This window comes from Balaenoptera musculus, chromosome 8, assembly GCF_009873245.2.
Source record: "Balaenoptera musculus isolate JJ_BM4_2016_0621 chromosome 8, mBalMus1.pri.v3, whole genome shotgun sequence".
Lineage (NCBI taxonomy): Eukaryota > Metazoa > Chordata > Mammalia > Artiodactyla > Balaenopteridae > Balaenoptera > Balaenoptera musculus.
This window is the reverse complement of record NC_045792.1, coordinates 58,025,877-58,051,500: the sequence shown is the minus strand read 5'-3', so window position 1 is coordinate 58,051,500 and position 25,624 is coordinate 58,025,877. Positions and strand designations below refer to the sequence as shown.

Below are 25,624 nucleotides of genomic sequence, written 5' to 3'. Positions count from 1 at the left end.
CCTGGTCTGGGAAGATCCCACATGCCGCGGAGCAACTGGGCCCGTGAGCCACAATTGCTGAGCCTGCGTGTCTGGAGCCTGTGCTCCGCAACAAGAGAGGCCGCGATGGTGAGAGGCCCACGCACCGCGATGAAGAGTGGCCCCCGCTTGCCACAACTAGAGAAAGCCCTCACACAGAAACGAAGACCCAACACAGCCATAAATTAAAAATAAATAAATAAATAAATAAATAAAATAAAAAAATAAAAACTAAAGTAAAATAGACTCCTTAGGTATGTGTATGGAAGGTGTATGTGTGGAGGGAATTACAAAAGCATATGTATATAATAATTCTAGTTCTGTTAAAAACAGCACAACTGTTTATGTTCATGTATGCACTGCACAGGAAAAATATGGAAGAAAAGACCACATACTTCTAACAGCAATTACTCTAGTAGAAATGTGAATGGAAGATGCTTGGCAAAGAGGATGAGGTACACTTTATACTCTGTTACACATGCAACAAGAATGCATTATTTGGGTAAGCATTTTTAAATTAACAATACAAACATAAACAAAAAAAGTTAAAGGGAAATTTTAATTGACTAGAGCTGAAATAAACTCCTAATAAACAAACAAACAAAAAATGGCAACTGCCATTCTCACCCTCAATCCTGATCTATTGTCTTTTTTCACTATGGCACCACCATCCTCTCAGTTGCCTAAGTTAAAAAACCTGGGAGTCATTCTACAATCCTTCCTCTCCCTCCCTCTACTTCGTCCTTCAGTCAGTAAATATTTATCAAATGCCTTCTATGTTCCAAGAGCTATTTTAGATACTGAGAAAACTACTTCATAGTTTGACAGTTACAGAAAACTGTTTGTAGTCTGCCTCAGAACAAATTTGACAAACACAAAAAACAAAACTGCCAAATCAATAGCAAGTCCTCTAGCTTCAGTTTTCTAAATATCTCTGAAATCTGCCCCACAACCTAATTTCTACTATAATTTTCATGGTTCAAATAAGAAACGATGAGGGATTAAATTCCTGCAATTCTATTCTTTCTGAATTCTTCCTCATATCCCTTTAGTCCACCTTCATACAGTTACTGAAGTATGTTGAACTTGTCATTCCTCTTATGGAAATTCTTTGATGCTTCTGTTATCTTCTGAATAAAAAAGAAACTCTGTGATATGCAAAGTCCTTCATGATGCCTATCTAGGTATCCTCCAGGTCCACCACTCCTCTTACCCTCCAACCCATACACACTTCATTGCTACCTAACATTCATATTTTCTCATGCCTCCCTGCATTTAAGGTGTTACTTCTGCTTAGAATTCCTTCTGCCCAACACTGATGAACTCCTGCACATCCTTTAAGACTCAGCTCTAGAAGCCTAGGTTTTCCTCTACAGTCCCAATGCACCTCTACTACTACCCAATATCGCAACTGTTTATAGTGGCTATCTCCTTTAAGCTCCTTAACAACAGGAACCATACCTTCTACTCTCTTTAATCCTGAAGTCTACTTTAACAACTAGCATGTAAGTAGATATTTCACATCTATCTCATAAATAAAGAATGAATGAGGGACTTCCCTAATGGCGCAGTAGTTAAGAATCCGCCTGCCAATGCAGGGGACAGGGGTTCGACCCTGGGAAGATCCCACACGCCGCGGAGCAACTAAGCCCGTGTACCACAACTACTGAGCCTGCGCTCTAGAGCCCATGAGCCACAACTACTGAGCCCGCATGCCACAACTACTGAAGCCCATGTGCCTAGAGCCCGTGCTCCACAACAAGAGAAGCCACCGCAGTGAGAAGACCACACACCACAACGAAGAGTAGCCCCCACTCACCGCAGCTAGAGAAAGCCTGTGCGCAGCAACAAAGACCCAATGCAGCCAAAATTAAATAAATAAATTAATTAAAAAAGAAAGAATGAATGAATAAATGACTGAGTGTTTTTTTATTTTTTTTATTTTTGGCTGTGTTAGGTCTTTGTTTCTGTGCGAGGGCTTTCTCTAGTTGTGGCAAGCGGGGGCCACTCTTCATCGCGGTGCGCGGGCCTCTCACTATCACGGCCTCTCTTGTTGCGGAGCACAGGTTCCAGACGCGCAGGCTCAGTAGTTGTGGCTCACGGGCCTAGTTGCTCTGCAGCATGTGGAATCTTCCCAGACCAGGGCTCGAACCCGTGTCCCCTGCATTGACAGGCAGATTCTCAACCACTGCGCCACCAGGGAAGCCCTGACTGAGGGTTTAAACAGCTGTGTGACCTTGAGTAAAGCATACAACCCGAGACTTAGTTTCCTCGTATATAAAAAGGGGATAATCATATGTACCTCACAGGTTTGATTATCACGTTTTGATAATCATGGGAGATAAAGTTCCTAGCATAGTATCTGGTATACAGTAAATATTTAGTAACAGTTGGCTTAACATACTTTTAAAAATTAGGTTGCATAAGCTAGCCTGGGAGCAGAACCTTATCCTTATTTCTTTGGTAACCTGCATCCTGAATTTCAAACAAACTTGGAATAGAACCTATCTGTAAGTTGGAGTCCTTCTTTACTCTCTAGCAACCAATCTCTTCCTTGGTCAGGCTTTCCTCATGCCAGCAATACTGAACATATCATTCTCACTTTCACCTCAAGGCTTTGCTCTGCCTGTCTCTTTCACCTAGGGTTTCATCTCCTCTCTTTTCCCCCCTTAGCTGAACTTTGTAGATACTGAAAAGTCCACAAGAAAATTCCTATATTTATTTCCTGTTTTGCTTTATTATTCCATATTGCAACTACAGATGTATTATTTATAGCTATCATGCCACCTTCCAAGTTATCAGTCTTGCAACTGTGAAGAACTATTAAGGTTTCTTGTGTATCCTGCAGTTTTCCATCTCCATTAAGAAATTACCTGATGATCCAGCAACTTGATTTCATATTCAGATTCCAAACCACACACTTCAATACTGAGTTCTTAATTACCCTGGATTCTCTACTATTGTTTCATGAGTAATAATTAGTCTTAACTTCAACCAGACTGCAAGCTCTGAAATCCTGTCTTTGACCTCTGGTTCCCTCAACACTAAGGACAGTCTTGAGCACAAAAGCTAATAAATACTTCCAAATTAACTGCAAAAAAGACACCAAATTCTAAACAAAATTATAAATACTTTAAAGACGTCTGTATGAAGACACAATTTATATTCCATTGTTGTCTACCTTCTTTAAAATTCGTATGTGGGATATTGACTAGATATCAATTTCTAGATACCTTGTGGGTGTGTCTGTATACCATATATATATACATATATATATATAAAATATATGTAACTTAGAAACTCTTTTCCCCTAGGCTCACAGAATCCTATCTTTCCAAATGTAGGATTTGTTTCAGAAGTAAAGAATCAATGATCATGATAGAAATTACAATCTTGTTTCATTATTGTTGTGATAATGTGTTTCATCTATAGGTCACTGAGAAAACAATTTGTGTTCCATTGTCATCTGTCTGCTTTAAATTCCCTATGTGGGTATCAATTAAACAAAATGTAATCTTGGCTTAAGACATATGAAAATGATCTATTTCATATACATTATATATGTTGTAGAACATTAACATTGCTTGATAATTTTGACATTATATCTAAAAACACAGCAGAGGAAAGAAGCAATTTTTTAAAAAACTGGAGTCTATGTTGTATATATGTGACATGGCTCTGTGTGAAACCAGTTTTAAAGAAAATGGGCAAGAGCTACTTATTAAGTTACCTGTAATCATTCCGATCATCAGCTTTTATTCCAGGCCAATCTCTCTTCAGATATTGACTAGCCAACTTCTGGATACCCTGTTAAAAAAATACATATACAATATAATAAAATATAAATTATAAAATAAGTATTGTGCTATAAAGGAAGCTCTTTTCCTTAAAATACATTACTTAGCAAATCCCATCTTTCCATATATAAATTTAATTCAGAAGTAAAGAACCAATGATAAATGGTAGAACACCATAACTTGTTTCATTATTTTCAAAGTCTTCTCTTGTCCTCATTTTTAGGAAGAAGGTGAGTATAAAGATGAGAAAATTGAAACTTAATTGAAATGCTTCCCACTTCACCAAACTATGTGACCAGCCATAAAAACAAACTACCCCGGTATATCACAAGGAACACAGCTGTCCACCTCCACAGAGCTCTGATTACTCAGCTTGACATCTCAATTTTCCATCATTCCTCTGCTGCGGCATATACTGCATTTCTGAATCCCAGCAGTCAAACTCATATACCAGGAAAGACTACAACACATTCAATTTGGAGCAGACAGATAAACACTGGCTTGTAAAATTAATGGACAAACCTTGGTGCTATTCCATACTAGTAATTTTCAAGACAGACTTTAAGAGTTGTTTTCTTTTTAAATGATACCATGGCACAAATCACTTAAAATGAAAAAATTAGTTTCACAAAGAAATACTCACTTATTGTTATCCATACAAACATGTACCTGGACAAAACAGAGTATCCATAATAGGTACAGGATTTTATTGGCAAGAAAGGTTAAACTACTCACTCTGAATATAGAGCATACTACTTTTAGAAGGAAACATATGTGGTTCCCTAACACTGTAACAGGGTCCAATGTAATGGATCAGAAATCATTAACTTTGGGATATTCATCTCTATACATGCAACTTTAAAAAGAACAAATAAAACGCTGAGATGAAGAACAATCACATTAATTGACTGCCTACTCTAAGCAGAAGCTGCCCAAGTAAAATCAGTGGTGCATTCTATACATGGTACCTTTCTACTAAGGTCTGCTGCCAAATCAATTTGGCTTAATTAAATCCATCGTTGAATGTTTCTGTTTACCATTATTTCAATGAGCCCAAAGGGTAGCAGGAACTACAGAGAAGCTCCTTTGAATCTCGAGTTCCTTTTGAATTTGGCAATAGTTTGGTTTCACTATTTTCAGGTCCTATGTATTCTGAAAACTCATAAATAACTCCATATCCACAATACTTCCACTTACATACCTTGCACTTTGGGGAATACAATTACTAAGTCTTCCCTGAATACGTACAGAATTTTTTTTCACTTCTGTACCTTGTTCACACCGTTCTTTATTTGTATGAAATCTCTTCCTACTACTCCCATTCCTACCAGCTGAGTTCTTGCTGCCCCTCCTTTAAACTGATTTTTAAATTTCCGAACACAAAATATTCAAAAGTATATAAAGAAAAATGTGGAAAGTTTAAATGCCTAAGTGTTTGGTTTCATTTCATTAAAAGAGAATAGTTTATCATTCTTTCTGCATTTATTAGCTTGAATTCTTTTTTAAAGAACTATCCCTCCTGGACTGTTCGGGTATGCTGAGGTACAGTTCTTAGAGGAAAGGCAAGATAAATACTTGACTGTCCAGTTTTGGTCCAAAAGTGAACAATGAATTTTTAAAGTAACATTATGAACTCACATATTTTGAATAATGGATGTGTTTCAATCTATTGCAGTCACAATTCTCTTGATGCTCCAAATGCTACATCTGTGGTCAGTGGGAGTTGCTCCAAGTTGGCTCCCATATCATGACCCCAATAGACTTTAATAATTTCTTTGTTTTCTTTTACAGTTCCTATTCCAGATCTGCAGTAAGCTAGTTTTCCAAGGAATTCTGATTACTTTCAGAGAGAAACCATATTTAGAGACCACAATCTAGGTACTTCCTTATCCTTTTGGTCTTACTTTGTATCTTTCTCTAAGAGGGCTTTCCTAATCACTGTATACAAAGTAGCTCACCCTTCACTCAGTTGCTCTCTCTCACATCAGCCTACTGTATTCATAATCCTTATACATTGTTACCGTCTGGTTCAAATATGCTTTGCCTATTTGCTGACTATAAGCTCCATCAGGTACCGATCTTGTCTTTTTTCTTTCTTTCTTTTTTTTTAATCACTATGTCTCCAGGCTATAGCAAAGAGCCTAGTATATAGTTGCTACCAATAATGTTCCCTGATTGCACGAATAAATGCCACCTACGTTACTCCATTTCTAATGTATAATGCTCAAACTCCTTTTGTGTTTTTGCCATTCTGAGTTAGAAATGTTTAGATCAAAATTTCTCTGGTTCCCTAATTTTCATATACTCAAATAAAAAAACATATATCAGATTTCTAAGATTATGACCAGATGGTTTTTATACAATAAATAAATAAGTTCCTTAGTAAAATTATAGTCAAATTTGACCATCTCCATTACTGAAAGGGAACATATGTGTAGATAATCTGAAGCAATGAAAAAAGTTTATTCCATATTTAGAAGGCAGTACATATTAATTTTTATGAAGATTCAAGTAAGTTAAGATCCCTGAATTCAAAGAACTCATAATATGTAGACAGGAATAAGAAGCATACAGCATAAAATGGGAGGCAACGGATGGGTTGCTGCCAAATAAGTGGCAATATGTGATACAAGTACCCAGAGGAGGAAAAGATCATCTGATATTTTCTTAACAAATTTACATCTCAATAATATGATAGTGACTTTTTCAGTTTAATAACTGCTAAAGTGGTTGCAGAACAATTTTTACAGAACATGGGATATGATAGGAGCCTCAGATTATGAGAAGGACTAAGAGGGCAGAATGACAGCACTGTAAATTTATATAAAACAAATGAACGTACTAACAAGCATCTCAACACACTTATTTCTCTTAATTCTGTTGGTCCCTGTTATAACTACAGAGAAATTGGATGCTTAGAACATACAAAATTTACTTAAAGTCACAGTTAAGTTTGAATTAGAATCTAGTTAAGTTTGAATTAGAATCCCTAGTTATCATTCTAAATCTTTGCCCACAAAATCACCGTAGATTTTGTATAATTCTTTAAAATTTTTTTGAAATTACTTCAGCTTGTTATTTTTGTGCATTATAAGTTACAACAGCAATTTCTAGAGCTCTAAACCACAATGTTGAACTGTACTAAACTGAATGGAGTGCTTCAGAGATGAGATGAGGGATTCATGAAATAGACAAACAGTGAGATCTTTAGATGAAAGACTTTATTCAAGTTAGTTCAGAGAGACAGGAATCATGGCTTCTGTGTGCTCCATGCAGCTGTTCAAGATCTAGTCTGCATGGATGCTCAAGAAATACTCCATGGCCCTTATAAGAAAGGTCCTAAATAACATTTCATGCTTCTGAAAGCATTCTATACTTAATTGGTTTACCTTTTACATTATGCTTAAAGCTACATCTTATGAATAAAAGGTTTACTTGTATAGAAAATAAAATCTACCACAAGTAATTGGCTAAGGAAGATAAACCCGGTAAAAATTACCGGAGGTAATTTTTTTTTAAATGGTTTTTTTTTTTTTTTTTTTAAATCACTTCCCCGGCCCACAACATTACTTTACATTACATTACTCTTTAAAACTGATGCATTAGATATAATATTTATATTTACATAAGTATCACTAATATATAATGTTGATTTGATTTCTAATACAGTTTACTCTGGAGCAGTGGTTTCCATAAAAATATACTGTCAATATACTCTTTGCAACATCCAATAATATCCCATTCCAACTTTTAAAAAAGCCATCAGTGTTTGATGTAAGACTTGCTTTGTTTCACCTCTCAATAACACTTGCTATATTGCTCTAACAAGTGAAGCAACACAAAGAAAGACACTGTTCAATAGACACTGGGAAATGGACTGATGGCTTAACCTTTTGCCCATTTACCTCAGAAAGCTGAGCAGAAGTGTGCCCCATGGATCTCACACAGGTTATTCTGTATCCATTTTTCCCTGCTAACATACAGAGAAACTAATATTTAAATTTTATAAGGATATGACATCAGATGGCACTTCAAAATTATAGGAAGCCATGTTACATAATATACTATACCTTTTTGTCATGAAATTCCCAACATTATGTAAATGACTTTTAAAAATTAAAGTCCACTGCATAAGTTGGATACTTCTCAAACTGATGTAAATTATACAATGATTATAAATTATACAATGTCTTAACTATTCTAAAATTGCTTTAATAGTAATAGAGAACTTCACATCCCCCCCTTAAGCAAAGTTTTGAAATATTTTTCATTGTCTTGTACAGCATATAATTGAAGTTAGGTAAAAAAAATCAATATATTACTTTAAATTACATAATAAACTGTCTTTACTTACTTTTCTATTCATTTCATGATAAAATGAGGTATTAATCTCATGTTACATATTAAACATGTATTTAGATATTTTTAGACTTTTCCTTTTATCAGAAATAAAGATTAATTTTGTTTAAATTTAATTATGTAAGAAAAAAACAAGTTCTAATGACATACTAAATGACCTATTTGATTTGAGGACGAAACAGAATAAAAAAGAGATGAAATTTAACACTCATTCATGATAAAAACTCTCAAGAAACTCGTAGCAGAAGGAAACTTCCTTAACCTAATAAAGGGTATATACAAAAAGCCTACAGTTAATGGTAGTTCCCTGGTGGTCCAGTGGTTAAGTATCTGCCTTCCAGTGCAGGGGATGCAGGTTCAATCCCTGGAGGGGGAACTAAGATCCCACACGCTGCGGGGCAACTGAGCCCGCATGCTCTGGAGCTGATGTGCCACCACTAGCGACCCCGTGTGCCGCAACTACTGAGCCCGTGTGCTCTGGAGCCTGCCTGCCACTAAGGAGAAGTCCGTAAGCCGCAACAAAGAGCCCGCACGCCACAACAAAAGATCTCACGTGCTGCAAATAAGACCCGATGCAGCCAAATAAATAAATTAATTAATTAAAAAAATAATAAATGATTACATTAAAAAAAAAAGCCTAGAGTTAACATACTTCTAATGGAAAGTGAATGCTTTCCCCCTAAGACTGGGAATAAGGCAAGGATGTCCTCTCTCACCAGTCCTTTACAACATTGTATTTATAGTCCCACTTAGTACAAAAAGGCAAGAAAAAGAAGTAAAAGGCATACAAATTGGAGAGGAAGAAATAAAACTACTTCCATTCACAGATGACATGATTGTCTATGTAAAAAACCCCAAAGAATCTACAAAAAAAAAAACAAAACAAAAACAAAACCAAAAAACCCTCCTGGAACTAATAATTAAGTTTAGCAAGGTTGCAAGATACAAGGTCAACATATAAAACTCAATTGTTCTCCTATGCACCTGTAATGAACAACTGGAATTTGAAACTTTAAAAAAAAATTAGGATAGCATTGGGGGGAAAATGAAATACTCAGGTATAAATCTAACAAAATATTAATATGTGTCAGAACTGTACGTGGAAAACTCCAAAACACTGATGAAAAAAATCCAAGAAATCCTCATGTTAATGGATTAGAAGAGTTCACATTGTTAAGATGTCAATTATTCTGAATTTCATCTATACATTCATTGCAATTCAAATCAAAATTCCAGAAAGCTTTTTTGTAGATATCAAAAAACTGATTTTAAAATGTATATGGACGGTAAACGTACTAAAATAACCAAAATAATTCTGAAAAACAAGAACAAACTCAGAGAACTCACATTATGAGTTCAAGGCTAATTACTATACTATAATGTTACAGTGTAGTACTAGCAAAAGAATGGACACATAGCTCAATGGAACAGAAGAGAGCCCCAAAATAGATCCATACAAATATAGTAAATTGATTTTTCACAAAGCACAAAGGCAGTTAGATGGAGAAAGGATAGTCTATATCAATAAATGGTGCAGGAACAATTGGATAACCATATGCCAAAAAATGAACATTAACACTTATAACTTACACAAAAATTAATTCAAAACAGTTCACAGACTTAAATGTAAAGTACATAAGTACAAAACATGCAGGAGAACACAAAAGAAAATCTCTTTGACCTCTGACAAAGAGTTTCTGCATACAACACCAAAAGCAAGATACATGAAGGAAAAAATGATAAGCTGAACTTTATTAGAATTAAATTCTTTCCTTTAGGAAGGACACTGTTAAGAGAATGAAGAAAAAAAAAAAAACAAGCTGCAGACTAGGAAAAACACACACATATCACATATCTGATAAAGGACTTGTATCCAGAATATATACAGAGCTCTTAAAACTCAACAGTAAAGAGAAAACCAACCCAAATTTTAAAATGAGCAAAAGATCTGAACACACACTTCATCAAGAAGATGTAAGGATGGCAAATAAGCATATGAAAAATGCTGAACATCACTTGTCATTATGGAAATGCAGATTAAAACAACAATGAGATACCACTACATACCTATTAGAATAGCTCTTTGAGCTATTCCAAAAAAATACTACACTATCAAATGTTAGTGAGAATGCAGAGCCACAGGACACGCCTGTGCTGGTGGAAATGTAAAATGGTACAACCACTCTGGAAAACAATTTGGAAATTTCTTACAAAATTAAACATAGACTTCCCATATGACTCAGCAATAGCACTCCTAAGTATTTAGCCAACTGATGTAAAAACTTATGTCCACACAAAATCCTGCACACAAATGTTTCTAGCAGCTTTATTCATGAAAGTGGAAGCAGCCAAGATGTCCCTCAATAGGTGAACAGTTAAATAAAATATGGTACATCATTAGAACAGAGTACTATTCAGTAATAAAAGCTATTAATTTACACAAGTTTTTTTTTTTTTTTTTTTTTTTTTTGCCCATGCCACACGGCAGGCAGGATCTTAGTTCCCCAACCAGGGATTGAACCCACACCCCCTGCAGTGGAAGTGCAGAGTCTTAACCACTGAACCGCCAGGGAAGTCCTGGATAAATCTTAAATTCATTTTGCCAAGTGGAAAAGAGCCAAATCAAAGAGTTATGTACCTTGTGAAATAAAAGAAAATATTTATGTGTTGGTTTCTGTTCCTGGCACAGAGCTCATAAAACTTCAGTAAATAGAGGTGCTAGGAGAATTTTGTTCTAGCATTTAGTCTTTGACCCCAGTTCATGACACAGAGTTCCTAAGTCCCAATTATTTTCCTGGGTGATAGCAGTGTCTTTTGTTCTAATGAGGTGACTCTTTTGGTGGGCTCCTGGATGAGGGCTGGTCACCAGAAAGACCAAGCCATATTCTTGGAATTTCTAGCCCTGTTTCTTAATCTCCAGAGAGGAGAAAGGGGCTAGACATGGAGTTAATAATTGATCACACCCACATGATGAAGCCTGCATAAAAACCCCAGTAGTATGGGGTACAGAGAGCTTCCAGGTTGGTGAACATGTAGAGGTGGTGGGAGAGTGGCACACCCAGAGAAGGCATGGAAGCCCTACACCCCTTCCTACATACTTGTCCTATGCATCTCTTCCATCTGGCTGTTTCTGAGTTATATCCCCACTTAGAAGACTATTGCAGGAGAGGATTCTGGGAAGATGGCAAAGTAGAAAGCACCAGGATTCTGTTTCCCAACACAGACAACAGATCCAATGACGGAATCTGTCTCACATAACTATTTTGGAACTCTGAAGTCTTTTTCAAGGTTGTAACTTCCAGAGAAAGGCTTGGCTGTTAAACAAAGTTAATTTCAACCAATTTCTGCACTTAGCTCAGCAGCAGTTACCCCCCACCTCCCAGCCCAGTGGCAGGCAGCCAAGAACTTGTTCCTGTAGCAGCCTGCATGCAGCCTGCAGGAGACACTGTGGGCAATAGGGGCCCGCCCTCCAAATATCAGGGATCTGTGCTCTGATCACTGATTGCTGCTTCTGATCAAGGATGTGGAGACACAAAGGTGCAGACACAGAGGTAGATGGCCATTGTTGAACCCCTATTCCCCAATGAAGAAAAGTGAACAAAGGCTAAGGAACCTTTGGGCCACCAACAAGTGGACCAACATATGCACTGTGGGAGTCCTAGAAGGAGAACTGAGAAAGGGACAGTCAGATTATACAAATAATGGTCAAAAACTTCCCCAATTTGACAAAAGACAAGAATATAAACAGCCAAGAAGCACAACAAATTCTAAGTAGGATGAACTCAGAGACCCACACTGAGACACATTATAATCAATCTGTCAAAAGCTAAAGACAAAAAGAGAATCCTGAAAGCAGCAAGAGAAAAGCAAATAGCCACATACAAGGTATCTTCAATAAGATTATCAGCAGAGTTTTCAACAGAAATGTAGGAGGGCAGAAAACACTGGGTCCATATATTCAAAGTGCTAAAAGAAAAAAAACTGTCAATTGAAAATACTATATGCAGCAAAACTGTCCTTCAAAAGTGAGGGAGATATTAAAATATTCTCAGATAAACAAAAGCTGAGGGAGTTCCTGACTACTAGACCTGCCCTGTAAGAAATGCTCAAGGGAATCCCAAAGGTGGAATGAAAGGACACTAGACAGTAACTTGAAGCAGTATGAAGAAATAAAGATCTCACTAATGGTAAATATATGGGCAACTATAAAAGCTAGTATTATTGTAACAGTGGTTTGTAACTCCACTTTCTGTTTTCTACTTGGTTTAAGAGACTATACATTTCTTTAAAAAATTGTTAGTCTAAAAGCTAGCGTTATTGTAACTTTGTTTTGTAACTCCACATATTGTTTTATATACAATATGAAACTAATGTATCAAAAAAATTTTAGTTTATGTTTTTGGATACATAATATAAAAAAACATAATTCTGTCCTATCAATAAATGAAAAGGTTACGGATGAAGCTGTAAAGGAGCAGAGTTTTTGTGATGCTTCTGAAGTTAAGCTGGTGTAAATTCAAATTAGAGTTTTACAACTTTAGAATGTTAAATATAACCACAAAGAATATACGCAAAAGGAAGAAGAAAATTAAAAAGTTCCACTATGAAAACTCAACTAAACACAAAAGAGACAATAATGCAAAATGACAAAGAAGTCAGTACAGCCTTACTTTAAATGTAAATAGATTAAAGTCTCCAATCGAAAGACAGAGAGATTGGCAGAATAGATGAAAAATCATAATCCAACTATATGCTGTCTACAAGAGACTCTTTAGATCCAAAGAAGACTATTGCAGCAGTATTCTGGCAGAGATGATGAGGGTTTGAACTGTGGTGGAGACACTGGAGATAGAGAGAACCAGACTGATTTATAAAGGTATCTGGCAGGGAAAAACTGACATGATTGGTAATGGTCTAGCTATGGAAGAGATAAGAAGGGAGGAGACAACAAAGATGACCCTTTGGATTTTGGCTTTATACAAATGGACAGATGATGGTATGTCCCCCAGGGATGAATACACTGGTAGGCTATTTAATTGCAGAAAGGGTTGTTGGATTATAATACAAATGATGCTAGGTTTAGCAGAAGTATAAGAGGAGAAGGCACTATCTCTCCTAAAGTGAGAGATGTCAGGAAAACCTGTGTAAACTTAAGTACACTGGAACTGGATCTGAAAGAGCAAATAGGAATTTGAGCAACTGAGAAAGGAAGAGGGCGTTCCAGGGTTTGGCATAACTTAGGTGAAAAAAATTTGTGATGAAAAAATAGTAGGGAAAATGTGGGAGAAGGGTTGGTGGGGTAAATTTTTCACTTCTAAGCATCCAACTTGTTCTTTGAAGCTTACACTTACACTTATATAGTGAATTCTTCTTTAGCGCTCAGGAATTAACTACTCTCAAAGAAGTTTTCTATGAAGTTATTCTCGTTCTTTAAGAAAGACCCTCCAATGTCTTTCTTTTACTCAATTCAGAGTAAAAGCACCGTTACTACCACTGAGCTTAAAATAGAATCATAAAAACACATTTAAAAAGATGTTTCCTTGGAGAGTTATGTCCTAATAATAATTGGAATAAGTTAATTTACTGTGCTTACACAAAACTCACAGTGTTTCCCTTAATATACAAAAGAGGTATAAAAGTTATCTGACTGAAATATTCTTAGTTCTCCACTGAATGTTGCTATTATGACAGTTTAATAAGAGAAAGTATGTGCAAAAATCCTGTTGGACTTAAACAGAGAGAACATGTTAAATGTCCAGTTTATATAATGCTGTTGCCAATAGGAGTGTATAACTTGGAAGTTTGTTTAGTAAAAGGTATCTTCCTTTTAGGAGGCAAAAGGCCAAATCTACCTGATGTTAAATGCCAGTTATTTAATAATTTTCAAGTTCACTTCAACCATTTCCCCCTGCTCCAGATAGTCTTATTTATGCCTATAGAGTTCTTCCATTTATTCCCAAAGCAATTTATATGCAAGCTTTAATCAAGAGAAAACCCTACTGACTAAAAGGCTTACCTCTCCCCTATTTCAATAGTTTTTACTTCATTTTCCATTTTTCAGTAGATTGTTTAACCACGAAATGATGGTTATACTTTTATGAATGTTCTTTCCCCCACATTTTGAGAATTTTTCTTTTCACATTGCTGGAAGCTTTCAGTAAGAAAAACAATAGTTTTTACTGTGTGTTACAGTCATCTTCCAATAAAGATGAATATTATCTGTTGTCAAAAAACAAATTTGGGGGATTTATTTTATAATATTTAAAACATTAACTGGAAAACAAATGATGACACAGATTTTTAGAGCAAAATATACTAATTTTGGCTTATTTCGAATATTAAAGAGTCACTAGACATCATTAAAATTGTGTTCTTATTCCATTTTTAAAATTAAAGTTAGATATCAAGGCTTGGATTAGCTGATATCTATTTGTAAGCTTCTGACTGAAGGGTTTTATTGAGAGGAAAACCAACCTAGTTGCTGTTGTTTTAAACAATAAGAGAAGTGTTATATTCGTCAGCATGATTGAACTGTCCACTTGATCTCAAAGACAGCTGTAAAAGCAGTTCCTTTTTCAAGCAGAAACTGGAATGTAGCAAATCAGCAAGCAAATCATTTCATGAGCTGGACCCTTAGTTATCTTAAAATAGAGGGGGGCATTCCAGAAGAAACAGACAAAATGTGACTGAACATTCAAGGCAAATGAGAGCCATTCTTCCTCATTTCTCTTGTTGAATGGAAAACATAACTAGTCATTAGAGTTAATATTTGAGTACTTACTATTTGCACTCAACTAACATTTAAAGCCACCACCTTATGCAGTAGATGCAACGGAAGTTTTAAAAGGCTAAGTAATTTATATAAGATCACGTAGCTAGTTAAGCCTGGGTTCAAAACCAGGTCTTCTTTCAAAGTTTAAAACTCTTTCTGAGCACTCAACTCACTCTGATATAACCACAGACTATCTCAAACCACTATATATTTTGGCTAAGGGATGTCTGTAAGTTCTTTAAAGGACAGGGCTATAAAAATCTAGCACAGTTCAATCTTTGCTCAGTAAATAAATGCTGAACCAAATCATTAACCATTTTGGTGAACAAATAAACACATACATTTTAAAATTAATAGAGTTTTTTTTTAAGAGCAATTTTTAGCTTTACAGAAAAACTGAGCAAAAAGTAGAGTTCCCATATACTCCCCTGCTCCATAAGACTGTCCTAATATTAACATCTTGCATTAGTGTAATACATGCGTTACAACTGATGAAACAATATATTGACACATTATTAACTGAAGGCCACCGTTTACATTAGGATTCACCGTTTGTCTTGTACAGTTCTATGAGTTTTGACAGATGCACAATGTTATGTATCCACCATTGCATTATCATAATAATAATTTCACTGCTTTAAAACTACCCTGTGCGCCACCTATTTATTCATCTTCCCTTCATCCTCCTCCCTCCCAACCTCTGGCAAACACCAATCTTCTTACCATCTCTATAGTTTTGCCTTTTCCAGAATGTCATATATTTGGAATCGTATAGCATTGTAGCCTTTTCAGATCAGCTTCTTCCAGTTTACAAGATGCATTTAAGTGTCTGCTATGTCTTTTGGTGGCTTGATAGCTCAGTTCCTTTTATCACTGACTTCTATTCCATTGTCTAGATATACCACAAGTTGTTTATACATTCACCTATTAAAGGACATCTTATTTGCTACCAAGTTTTGGCAATTATGAACAAAGCTGCTACAGACATTGATGTACAGGTTTTTGTCGGAACTTAAGTTATGAACACATTTGGGCAAATATCAAGATGTGCAACTACTTGATTATGTGATAAGACTGTGCTTAGCTTCCAAAAGTGGCTATACCATTTTCCATTCCCACTAGCAATGGGAATCCATTGCTCCACATCCTAGACAGCATTTGGTGTTGTCATTATTTTGGATTTTAGTCAAACAGGTACGTAGTGGTATCTCACTGACAATTCCCTAATGACATATGATGTTGAACATCTTTCATATGCTTATTTGCCATCTGTGTATCTTTTCTGTTGAAGTGTCTGTTCAGGTCTTTGACCTACTTTTTTTTTTTTTTTAATTTACTTTCGGCTGTGTTGAGTCTTCGTTGCTGCGTGAGGGTTTTCTCTAATTGTGGCGAGCAGGCGCTACTCTTCGTTGCGGTGCACAGGCTTCTCATTGCAGTGGCTTCTCTTGATGCGGAGCACAGGCTTTAGGCATGCAGACTTCAGTAGTTGTGGCACGTGGGCTCAATAGTTGTGGCTCGCAGGCTCTAGAGCACAAGCTCAGTAGTTGTGGCTCACGGGCTTAGCTGCTCCACAGCATGTGGGATCTTCCCGGACCAGGGCTCGAACCCGTGTCCCGTGCATTGGCAGGCGGATTCTTAACCACTGTGCCACCAGGGAAGTCCCTGACCTTTTTAATTGGGTCATTTATTTATTTATTGTTGAGTTTTAAGATGTATTTGGATTCAAGTCCTTTATCAGATACATGTTTTGCAGATACTTTCTTTCAGTCTGTCTTTTCATTCTCTTAACAGCGTCTTTCTCAGAGAAGATGTTTTTAATTTAACATCTATATCTTTAACACTGAGTTTTCATTAACTAAGGTTAAGGAATCTTTAGTCTTTAGGAATCAGATTAGTGCAAAAGGAAAAAACTAAGGCTCCAATGTTAGTTCTGACAATGGATTAAGTATGAAAATACGCACAGGTGGTATTTCACTCTAAAGCAGTGTAACTGACTGTGAAGAATTATACATAATCTAACTTTGAATAATGAACATAGAACTCTGAATTGAACTCTTCATAAAATGAGAAAGTTTTAGGCAAATCATTGTTTCATAATTTAGCTGTTTTGAAAGTTTCAGTCACCATCATGCTCTCTTAAAATATGGATAATCTATAATGGTATCTCATTTCTACAAAAATAATTTTTCATCCCTAATGCTTCTAACAATACCAGTAAAGAATAATTTTCACAAATTCAATTAATAAATCTTTGTTACAAAGTAACATTATCTTCTGTTTTTTAAATGATCCTTTATCAAGCGAAGGGTTTATTACAGTTATGTACAAAGTGCTATTAAGTAACAGAGAGCAAAAACCACTGGACAGATTTGAGAGAGGAGACAAGCAGAGCCAGGGAAAAGTTTCACAGAAACAGTCATGTTTGAGCTGGGCCTTGAAGGAGGAAGTATAAAGGACTTCCCAGTGACCAAGGAGAGGGGAAAAGATACGCATAAAAAAAATGTGTCAAGTATAAAAATCGGAAGGAACTGGGGAGTCAGATAATACTGAGTTTAAATCCTGGTTTCATTACTCTCTAGTAGTACAATGCTAAACAAGTCACATCTCCTCTCTAACAGTTAATTTCCTTATTTGTAAAATGGAGGTAAATTCATGACTTACAGGGCATGTAAAGTTTAAGTAAAGCTATTTTAATAAGCATTCAATAAGTGTTAAATTACCCATTGAAATTTAAAGGAGAGAGCAATAATCAGATCTTTATTTTAGAATGATGATCATGGTGCTGATGTGGAAGATTCATTATAAAGAGAAAGAGAAAGCAGGGTGATCCAATTAGGAAGTTATTGTATGCTCTAAGCAGTGGAAAGAGAAAAGAACAAGAGATGCTCCAAAGCAAAACTACGGCCTGGGAACTAACCACATGTTGAAGGGGGAAGAAATTGAAATCAAGATTGATTATCATTAAGAATTTCTTAATACTGATCATAAATTTAAAAATCTAAAAGCTACTCTACCCATTAGGTATGATACAAATACTGTATGATTGCACTTAAATGAGGTAGATTCACAAAGACAGAAAATAAAATGGTGGCTTTCAGGAGCTGGAGGGAGGAGGAAATGGACACTTGTTGTTTAATGGATATAGAGCTTTAGTTTTTACAAGATGAAAATATTCTGGAGACTGTACAACAATGTACACTTAACACTACTGAACTGTATATTTAAAAATGGTTAAGATGACAAGTTTTATGTGTATTTTAACACAGAGAAAAATAACTAAAAAAATTTTTTTAATAGAAAAACGTCACACACAAATTAAGGAGAGAGTCTGAGCTTTTCTTTCCATAAAGCATGAGTTCAGTCTTTCATACAATTTCATGTATGGCAGGTACTAAAGTCTCTTCCAACATAGTTGCCTCCTCCAATCAAGGATAGCAACACATCTCTCTCTCTCTCTCTCACACACACACACACACACACACACACAAATATATAAAGGGAAGGCAGAAGTTTGATAAGAGGTATGTTAAAGGGAAGTTCTGTTTGTTAATTTAAAAATGTAAGAAAAACATAGGCTGAGAGAAGGAGCCAGTGTTAAAAAGAGGGATTGAAAACCAGGAGAAAACGGCTAACAGTTATAAAAATAAGGTTAACATAGCTGGAAAGGGTTAGGGTCAAGATGAAAGGCTGATTAGAAAGATGAACACTCTTTCAAACAAGGAAGGGAGGATAACAAGTATCCAGATAAACTTAAAAGGAGAGGAAGGTAACAAAATTAAGATAATTTACTTTTTTAATTAGCATGAGACCTTTGAAAATGAACTAGTACAGTTTAGAGTAGGGATCCCAAAACTTATTTGACTGCACCAATCTATCAGTAAAAAAAAAAAAAGTATATGTATATTTAGTTTTAAATAATACCCCAATGCTTTGTATTTATGTATTATATCGATTATAAAACATAACAAAAACACAGCTTTAAAGGGATGAGATAAATATTCAATAATTAACTTCCCAATTTGATAGTCTCATACGTTATATACCAATAACTACTATCTCAAGACAGTTACCAGTTTAAAGCTCCTCATTATAAAAGTGGTTATAAATCCATTATTAAATGGTCTTCCAGGTAATCACAAGTTATTTTTGGCTTGCTTTTTTCAGGTTGTTTGAGCTATCATCATTTTTACATTATACTTAAGCTGATGAAGTATCTTTAAAAGAAGTGTTATCTCTGCTCTTTTCTTGGTGTTTGCTTGTTCTTGCATTATTAGAATTATCTTCAATGAGTTTTCGTGTTATTCCCAGTGATATTTTAAAGCTATTTGTACAGTTTGTGAGATAGTTTAATTCAGAGCATATCATCAGTAAATCCACTTAGATGAAAACTGCTGTACAGTGCAACATACAAAGGCAAACAGTGAGAGCTTTTAAAGAACCCCTTAATGTGTATATAACCATCTTGTACACTCCCAATGGTATGAACAACCTATTCTAGAGATCACTGATTTATATCATGGGCTTTGGTCTCAGATTTGACATGTATCATACATGTAAACTCCGGCAAATTACTTGATCTCAGCTTCAGTCTCATCATCTGTAAAATCAGGTAGGTGAATACACACTTCAGTAAGTGAATGGCTAAACAAATTGCAGCACATCCAGACAACGGAATATTATTGAGCACTAAAAAGAAATGAGCTATCAAGTCAAGAAAAGACATGGAGGAACCTTAAACGGATATCACCATGGGAAAGAAGCCAATCTGAAAGGCTACATACTGTGTGATTCCAACTATATGACATTCTGGAAAAAGGAAAACTATGGAGACAGTAAAAAGATCAGTGGTTTCCAGGGGTTAGGAGGGAAGGAAGGGAAAATAGGTGGAGCACAGATGATTTTTAGGGCACTGAAACTATTCTGTGTGATAGTAGGATGCTGGATACATGTCATTATACATTTTTCAAAATCCATAGACTGTGTAACATGAAGAATGTAAACTATGGACTTTGGGTGATGATGATGTCTCAATGGAGGTTCACTGGCTGTAACAAATGTACCACTCTTGTGTGGGATGTTGATAGTAGGGGGAGGCTGTGCATGTGTAGGAGCAGAGGGTATACGGGAACTCTGAACTTAACTGCTCAAAATTACTGTGAACCTAAAATTGCTAAAAATTAAAGTCTATTAAAAAATTAAGCATACCATCTACCTCAAAAAATAGATTGTTGCAATAATCAAATGAAATAGCATATAAAAAGTACCTGATGTGTATACTACAGGTACTCAATAATGTCTCTTAGCAGTATTCAACCTTTCATTCATTCAATAAATATTTAGTGAGAACTAAGAGAAGTGACGGTTGTCACAACCACATAAATTTTGTCCTCAAATAACTCTGGCAAGTAATTTTTTAAAAAATGCTTACTAATGCACTGATCACTTCTCTGACATTGAGACTTTTCTTATATAGTATGATTATAGGGTCAATCAGTTACAAGTTAATTCTAACATGAAAATTTAATTCAGTTGGTCATTATGTACAAGAAATATCAACATTATGCCACATGTAAGTTTAAAAAAAAAGAAAAACAAAAATTTCCCATCACAGGCTGAATATAGATGATTAATAAAATTAGTCAACATAGCAATGTGTGCATTATTAGGACAGAAGCTTCCTAAATGAGTTATGGGGTTCATTATCAAGGAAAATGAAGGAAGTAGGACTGGTTAGCATTTCAAGACCTTAGATATTTCTTCTTCTTTTGCTGACTTTAAATGTTTAATTAATTATTCCTGGAAAACATTAGACAACACTTAAGTTATAATTTATAGAAGAATGAATACAAATCATTTTGAAGTATCTTTTTAAATTCCCACATCCCTAATTAATATTCATGATGATAATTTCACAAAGCAGTTACAAAACTATGCCAGAGGTGGCATGGAAATATATAGTTGTGCCAGTGGAAGAGGCAGGAAATTTCTCTCTCCCCTAAATGGAAGATTTAAGTTCAACACAAACATTTCCTAAAGGTTTCATAATATTTTAATCAAATTATTCATTACTCAGAAATAACACTATGAAGAAATAGATAATCATGTTGCACAAAGGCCGAGTTCATTTGTTCTGGACAGGTGGCCAGACTGCAGCTCTGTGTCAGCAGCCCAAACCCGCCCACAATAGCCCTAAAGACGATTATGCAAATGCCAGCCAACCCAGCTATTTTCCCAGGAACAGGAGAAGGGCTCCTAGTAGAAGCTATAATTGTTCCGCAGTCATGTGGAAAAACAAGCAGGTTTTTTTTTTTTGCTGGAGGCAGAGTGCTTTCACTAAGGGTACCACCACAATATGCATGAGATATAAAAACACACACACACACAAACACACGTCGTGAAAAGACATGGAAGAGCCTTAAGTGCATATTACTAAGGGAAAGAAGCCAATCTGAAAAGGCTACATACTGTATGTATGGGGCGGGGGGCGCAATTGGGAGGGTTGTATATATCTGTTTGTGTTTGATGTCTATTTCTCAGATGGCATACACAGCTTATTCCATCCTCTTCTCCAACCTCTCCTTGCTGAACAGCTCTGCCTTCTTATTAATACCAAATCTCCTCTGTTGGTTACACCTTCCCTTATCAGTAAGATATATACAGAAATGTATTAACTTTTGACCACTGCATCTTATAGGTATGAGATAAATATTGTCTGGCAAAGCTGAATAAGAACTATTCTTACTCCATATACGTAAAGTATTTTTCTTTTTCATCCAGGGGCATAATGAAACAGGCTGAAGACAGAAACCCATCAGATCTGAAATACAACACTGACAAGGGAACACTGTTCCCTAGCATTTATTAACTAACGCTATGTTATCAAAATTTGGGGGGGGTTTGCTTTTTATTTTAAATAAAGTCATCAGATTCCTTAGTTTCTAAATGAGTGTTTTAAAGTTGCCTGCTCTGACACCTGATCTTACAATTATCTCTGGAATTAATGTTATTTCAAATATTACTGCTGTTGAATTTTTTATTCTACAGGATTCAAAACAGTATTTTTTTTAACCTCTCTTGCCCTACTCATTCCTCAATTCCCTCCTGCGTAAGACAAAGGGACATTACCTGTTTTATTCAGTAAAAGGCATAAGATGGTCCTACTTTATCTACATGGAACTCAACAGTTTCTAGAACTCATGTTATGCTAGAAAATGTGACCAAGTCCTTCTGCCCTAAATTCATTTAAGGGAGGATTTTTCTCAAATGCTTGAAAACAGAGATTATGATATTCTTCATAGATGTCAAATATATTATTTTAAAATAAGACATTATAAAATTTTTAATGTTTAATTAAGAATATGGGGGTAGGGACAAATTAAGGGTATGTGATTAACAGATACAAACTACTGTATATAAGATAAACTACAATGTCCTATTGTATAGCACAGGGAACTCTATTCAATATCCTGTGATAAACCATAACAAAAAAGAATATGAAAAAGAATATACATATATAACTGAATCACTCTGCTATACACCAGAAACTAACACAACATTACTAAAATGTAAACCAACTATACTTCAATAATAAATAAATAAATAGATAGATAGATAGATAAGTAAAATAGATAAACAACAAGGATATACTGCACAGCACAGGGAATTATACCCATTACCTTGTAATAACCTATAATGGAATATACTATGCAAAAATACTGAATCACTGTGCTGTACATCTGAAACTAACACAATATTGTAAATCAACTATACTTCAATAAAAAGAAAATACATGTGCTGTTAAGATTAAACCAACCATAAGTAGATAACTTCTTTAACCTCAGTAGTGTTACTAATATAAGATTTAGTTAATATAAACTCTACTGTCAGGCTTCCCTGGTGGTGCAGTGGTTAAGAATCCGCCTGCCAATGCAGGGGACACAGGTTCGAGCCCTGATCTGGGAAGATCCCACATGCCGCGGAGCAACTAAGCCCATGCGCCACAAGTACTGAGCCTGCGCTCTAGAGCCCGCGAGCCACAACTACTGAAGCCCGTGCACCTAGAGCCTGTGCTCTGCAGCAAGAGAAGCCACCGCAATGAGAAGCCCGTGCACTGCAACGAAGAGTAGCCCCCGCTCACCGCAACTAGAGAAAACCCGCGCGCAGCAACAAAGACCCAACACAGACACAAATAAATAAGTAAAATAAATAAATTTTAAAAAATATATTAAACTCTGTCCATGAAACAAGTTAACATTCAAAACTCTTTTAAAAATCATTTAGCTCCAGCTTCGAAATGATCCAGTTTTCTTCTAGTAAACCTTCGCAAAGTATTTTACTTATGTCTCTTATAGCACTTATCACATCCTTACTTTAATTCATTCATTCATTCATTTATTCATCCATTCATTCCTTGACCCTAAATTTAAACAGATAAGCCACAGTTTCTACTCTCAAGGAACTGACACTCTAGTGAGGGAAATATCTGATTCTTTAAAAATGTTTTCAAGGGCTTCCCTGGTGGCGCAGTGGTTGAGAATCTGCCTGCCAATGCAGGGGACACGGGTTCGAGCCCTGGTCTGGGAAGATCCCACATGCCACGGAGCAACTGGGCCCGTGAGCCACAATTACTGAGCCTGCGCGTCTGGAGCCTGTGCTCCGCAACAAGAGAGGCCGCGATGGTGAGAGGCCCGCGCACCGCGATGAAGAGTGGTCCCCACTTGCCGCAACTAGAGAAAGCCCTCGCACAGAAACGAAGACTCAACACAGTCATAAATAAATAAATAAATAAATAAAAGAACGTGAATTTCTTTAAAAAAAAAAAAAGCAAACTGGGCTATTCATTTCAGTAACAGTCAAGTGGTCTTAGTTTGAAAAAAAAAAAATGTTTTCAATACATTCTGATGTAGGTATACAGTAGACACCCAAGTTAAGTATGGCAGACTCTATTTACTATTCAAAAATATTCCCTACCACTCTACTAGGATGGCTAAAGTTAAAAACAAACAAACAAACAAAAATAGTTAATACCAAGTGTTAGTGAGAATGTGGAGAAATTGGAACCCTCGTACATTACTAGTAAAATGTAAAATAGTGCAGCCACTTCGGAAGACAGTTTGGCAGTTCCTAAAAATGTTAAACACAGAGCTACCAAATGGCCCATCAATTCCATCCCTAACTGTATACTCAAGAGAACTGAAAACATATTTCACTTAAAAACTTGTACATGAATGTTCATAGCAGCCTTTTTCATAACAGTCCAAAAATGAAAACAATCCAAATGTCCTCAACAGATGAATGGATAAATAAAATGTGATATATCCATAGCTATATCCATTCAATGGGTTATTACTTATCAATAAAAAGGAATAAAGTACTGATACATGTACAACATGAATGAACCATGAAAACAGTATGTTAGGCAAAAGAAGCCTGTTACAAAATACCACATATTATACAATTCTATTTATATAAAATGTCTGGAATAGGCAAATCCATAAAGATAGAAAGTAAACTGGTGGTTGCCAAGGGCTGGAGAGACTGATGGGGAAACAGGGAGTGACTGCTAATGAGTACAGGGCTCCTTTTTGGGGTGATAAAAATGTTCAAAAATTGCTTGTGGTGATAGTTGCACAACTCTGAATATACCAAACACCACTGAACTGTACACTTTAAAAGGGTGAATTGTATAGTATGTGAATTATATCTCAATAAGGCTGTTATTAAACACATATATACAGGGGGATGGTTTTCCCCCTGCCTCTAAGAAAGTACTACACTTTCCCATCCCAATGACATCAGGCTTGGCCATGTGACTGCCTTGGCTGATGAAATGTGAGTAGAAATGATGCATTACACTTCCTCCAAGCAGAAGCTTTAAGAATTAGGACATGGTTTGCCATACCCTCTTTTCCATTTACAAATATTCCAGATAGAGGCTATCTCATCAGACTGAATCCCAGAATGAAGATGTGACAATGGGGGAGTGAGCTATAGCCAACCTGCAACAGATTTATAAAGTAAGCAAAATATAAACCTTTGTTATTATAAGCCACTTAGATTTTAGGTTGGTTTGCCACCACAGAGTCTTGCCTAAAGTGTATATTATAACTTTTATGTATTATGGTAATATGAAACCATAATAATAAGATATTTAAAAATATTATTTATCTTACCTTATCTTTTTATTTTCAATTTTGTGCATGCTTACAATATGCATAATGTATTAGGACAGGGTAGACATTTAAAAAGTTTGGAAACCATTTCCCTTGACTGCTGAGGACCTATACCTAATCTATTATTCTCTCGGACTCCTGGCATAAATTGCCCAGTGTCGTTCTGTTTCTGACAGTGGCACCAACGGGTACAGGGGCTTAATAAATATGCATCAACTGAAAAAATATCCTTCCAGGTATCAAAAACAATACATTAGGATCAGGTCAGGAACATAAAATTCAAACTAATAGGCTAGTTATGAGTAGCATTAAATAAACCAAGAGGCTAAGCAGCAACCAGGCCAGGGAGATGTCTACACAGAAGAAAACAATTAGTACAGGTTCCCTCCATAATTTGCACAAAGATTAATTAATAACCAGAATGGTTAAAATTAAAAAGACCCAAAATATCAAGAGGTGGCAAAGATATGGAACAACTGGAACACCCATATGCTGCTGGTGGGAGT

The 25,624-nt window shown here is 35.8% G+C and overlaps 1 protein-coding gene across 1 annotated transcript in view; it reads right to left on the bottom strand.

Moving 5' to 3' along the window:
* The window catches only part of FCHSD2 (FCH and double SH3 domains 2), a 317,324-nt gene that overhangs the window by 173,862 nt on the left and 117,838 nt on the right, over positions 1–25,624 (bottom strand). The window contains exon 4 of the mRNA XM_036860366.1: positions 3,749–3,825. Coding sequence (XP_036716261.1) covers positions 3,749–3,825 — 77 coding nt within the window. The remainder of the gene's footprint in view (positions 1–3,748; positions 3,826–25,624) is intronic.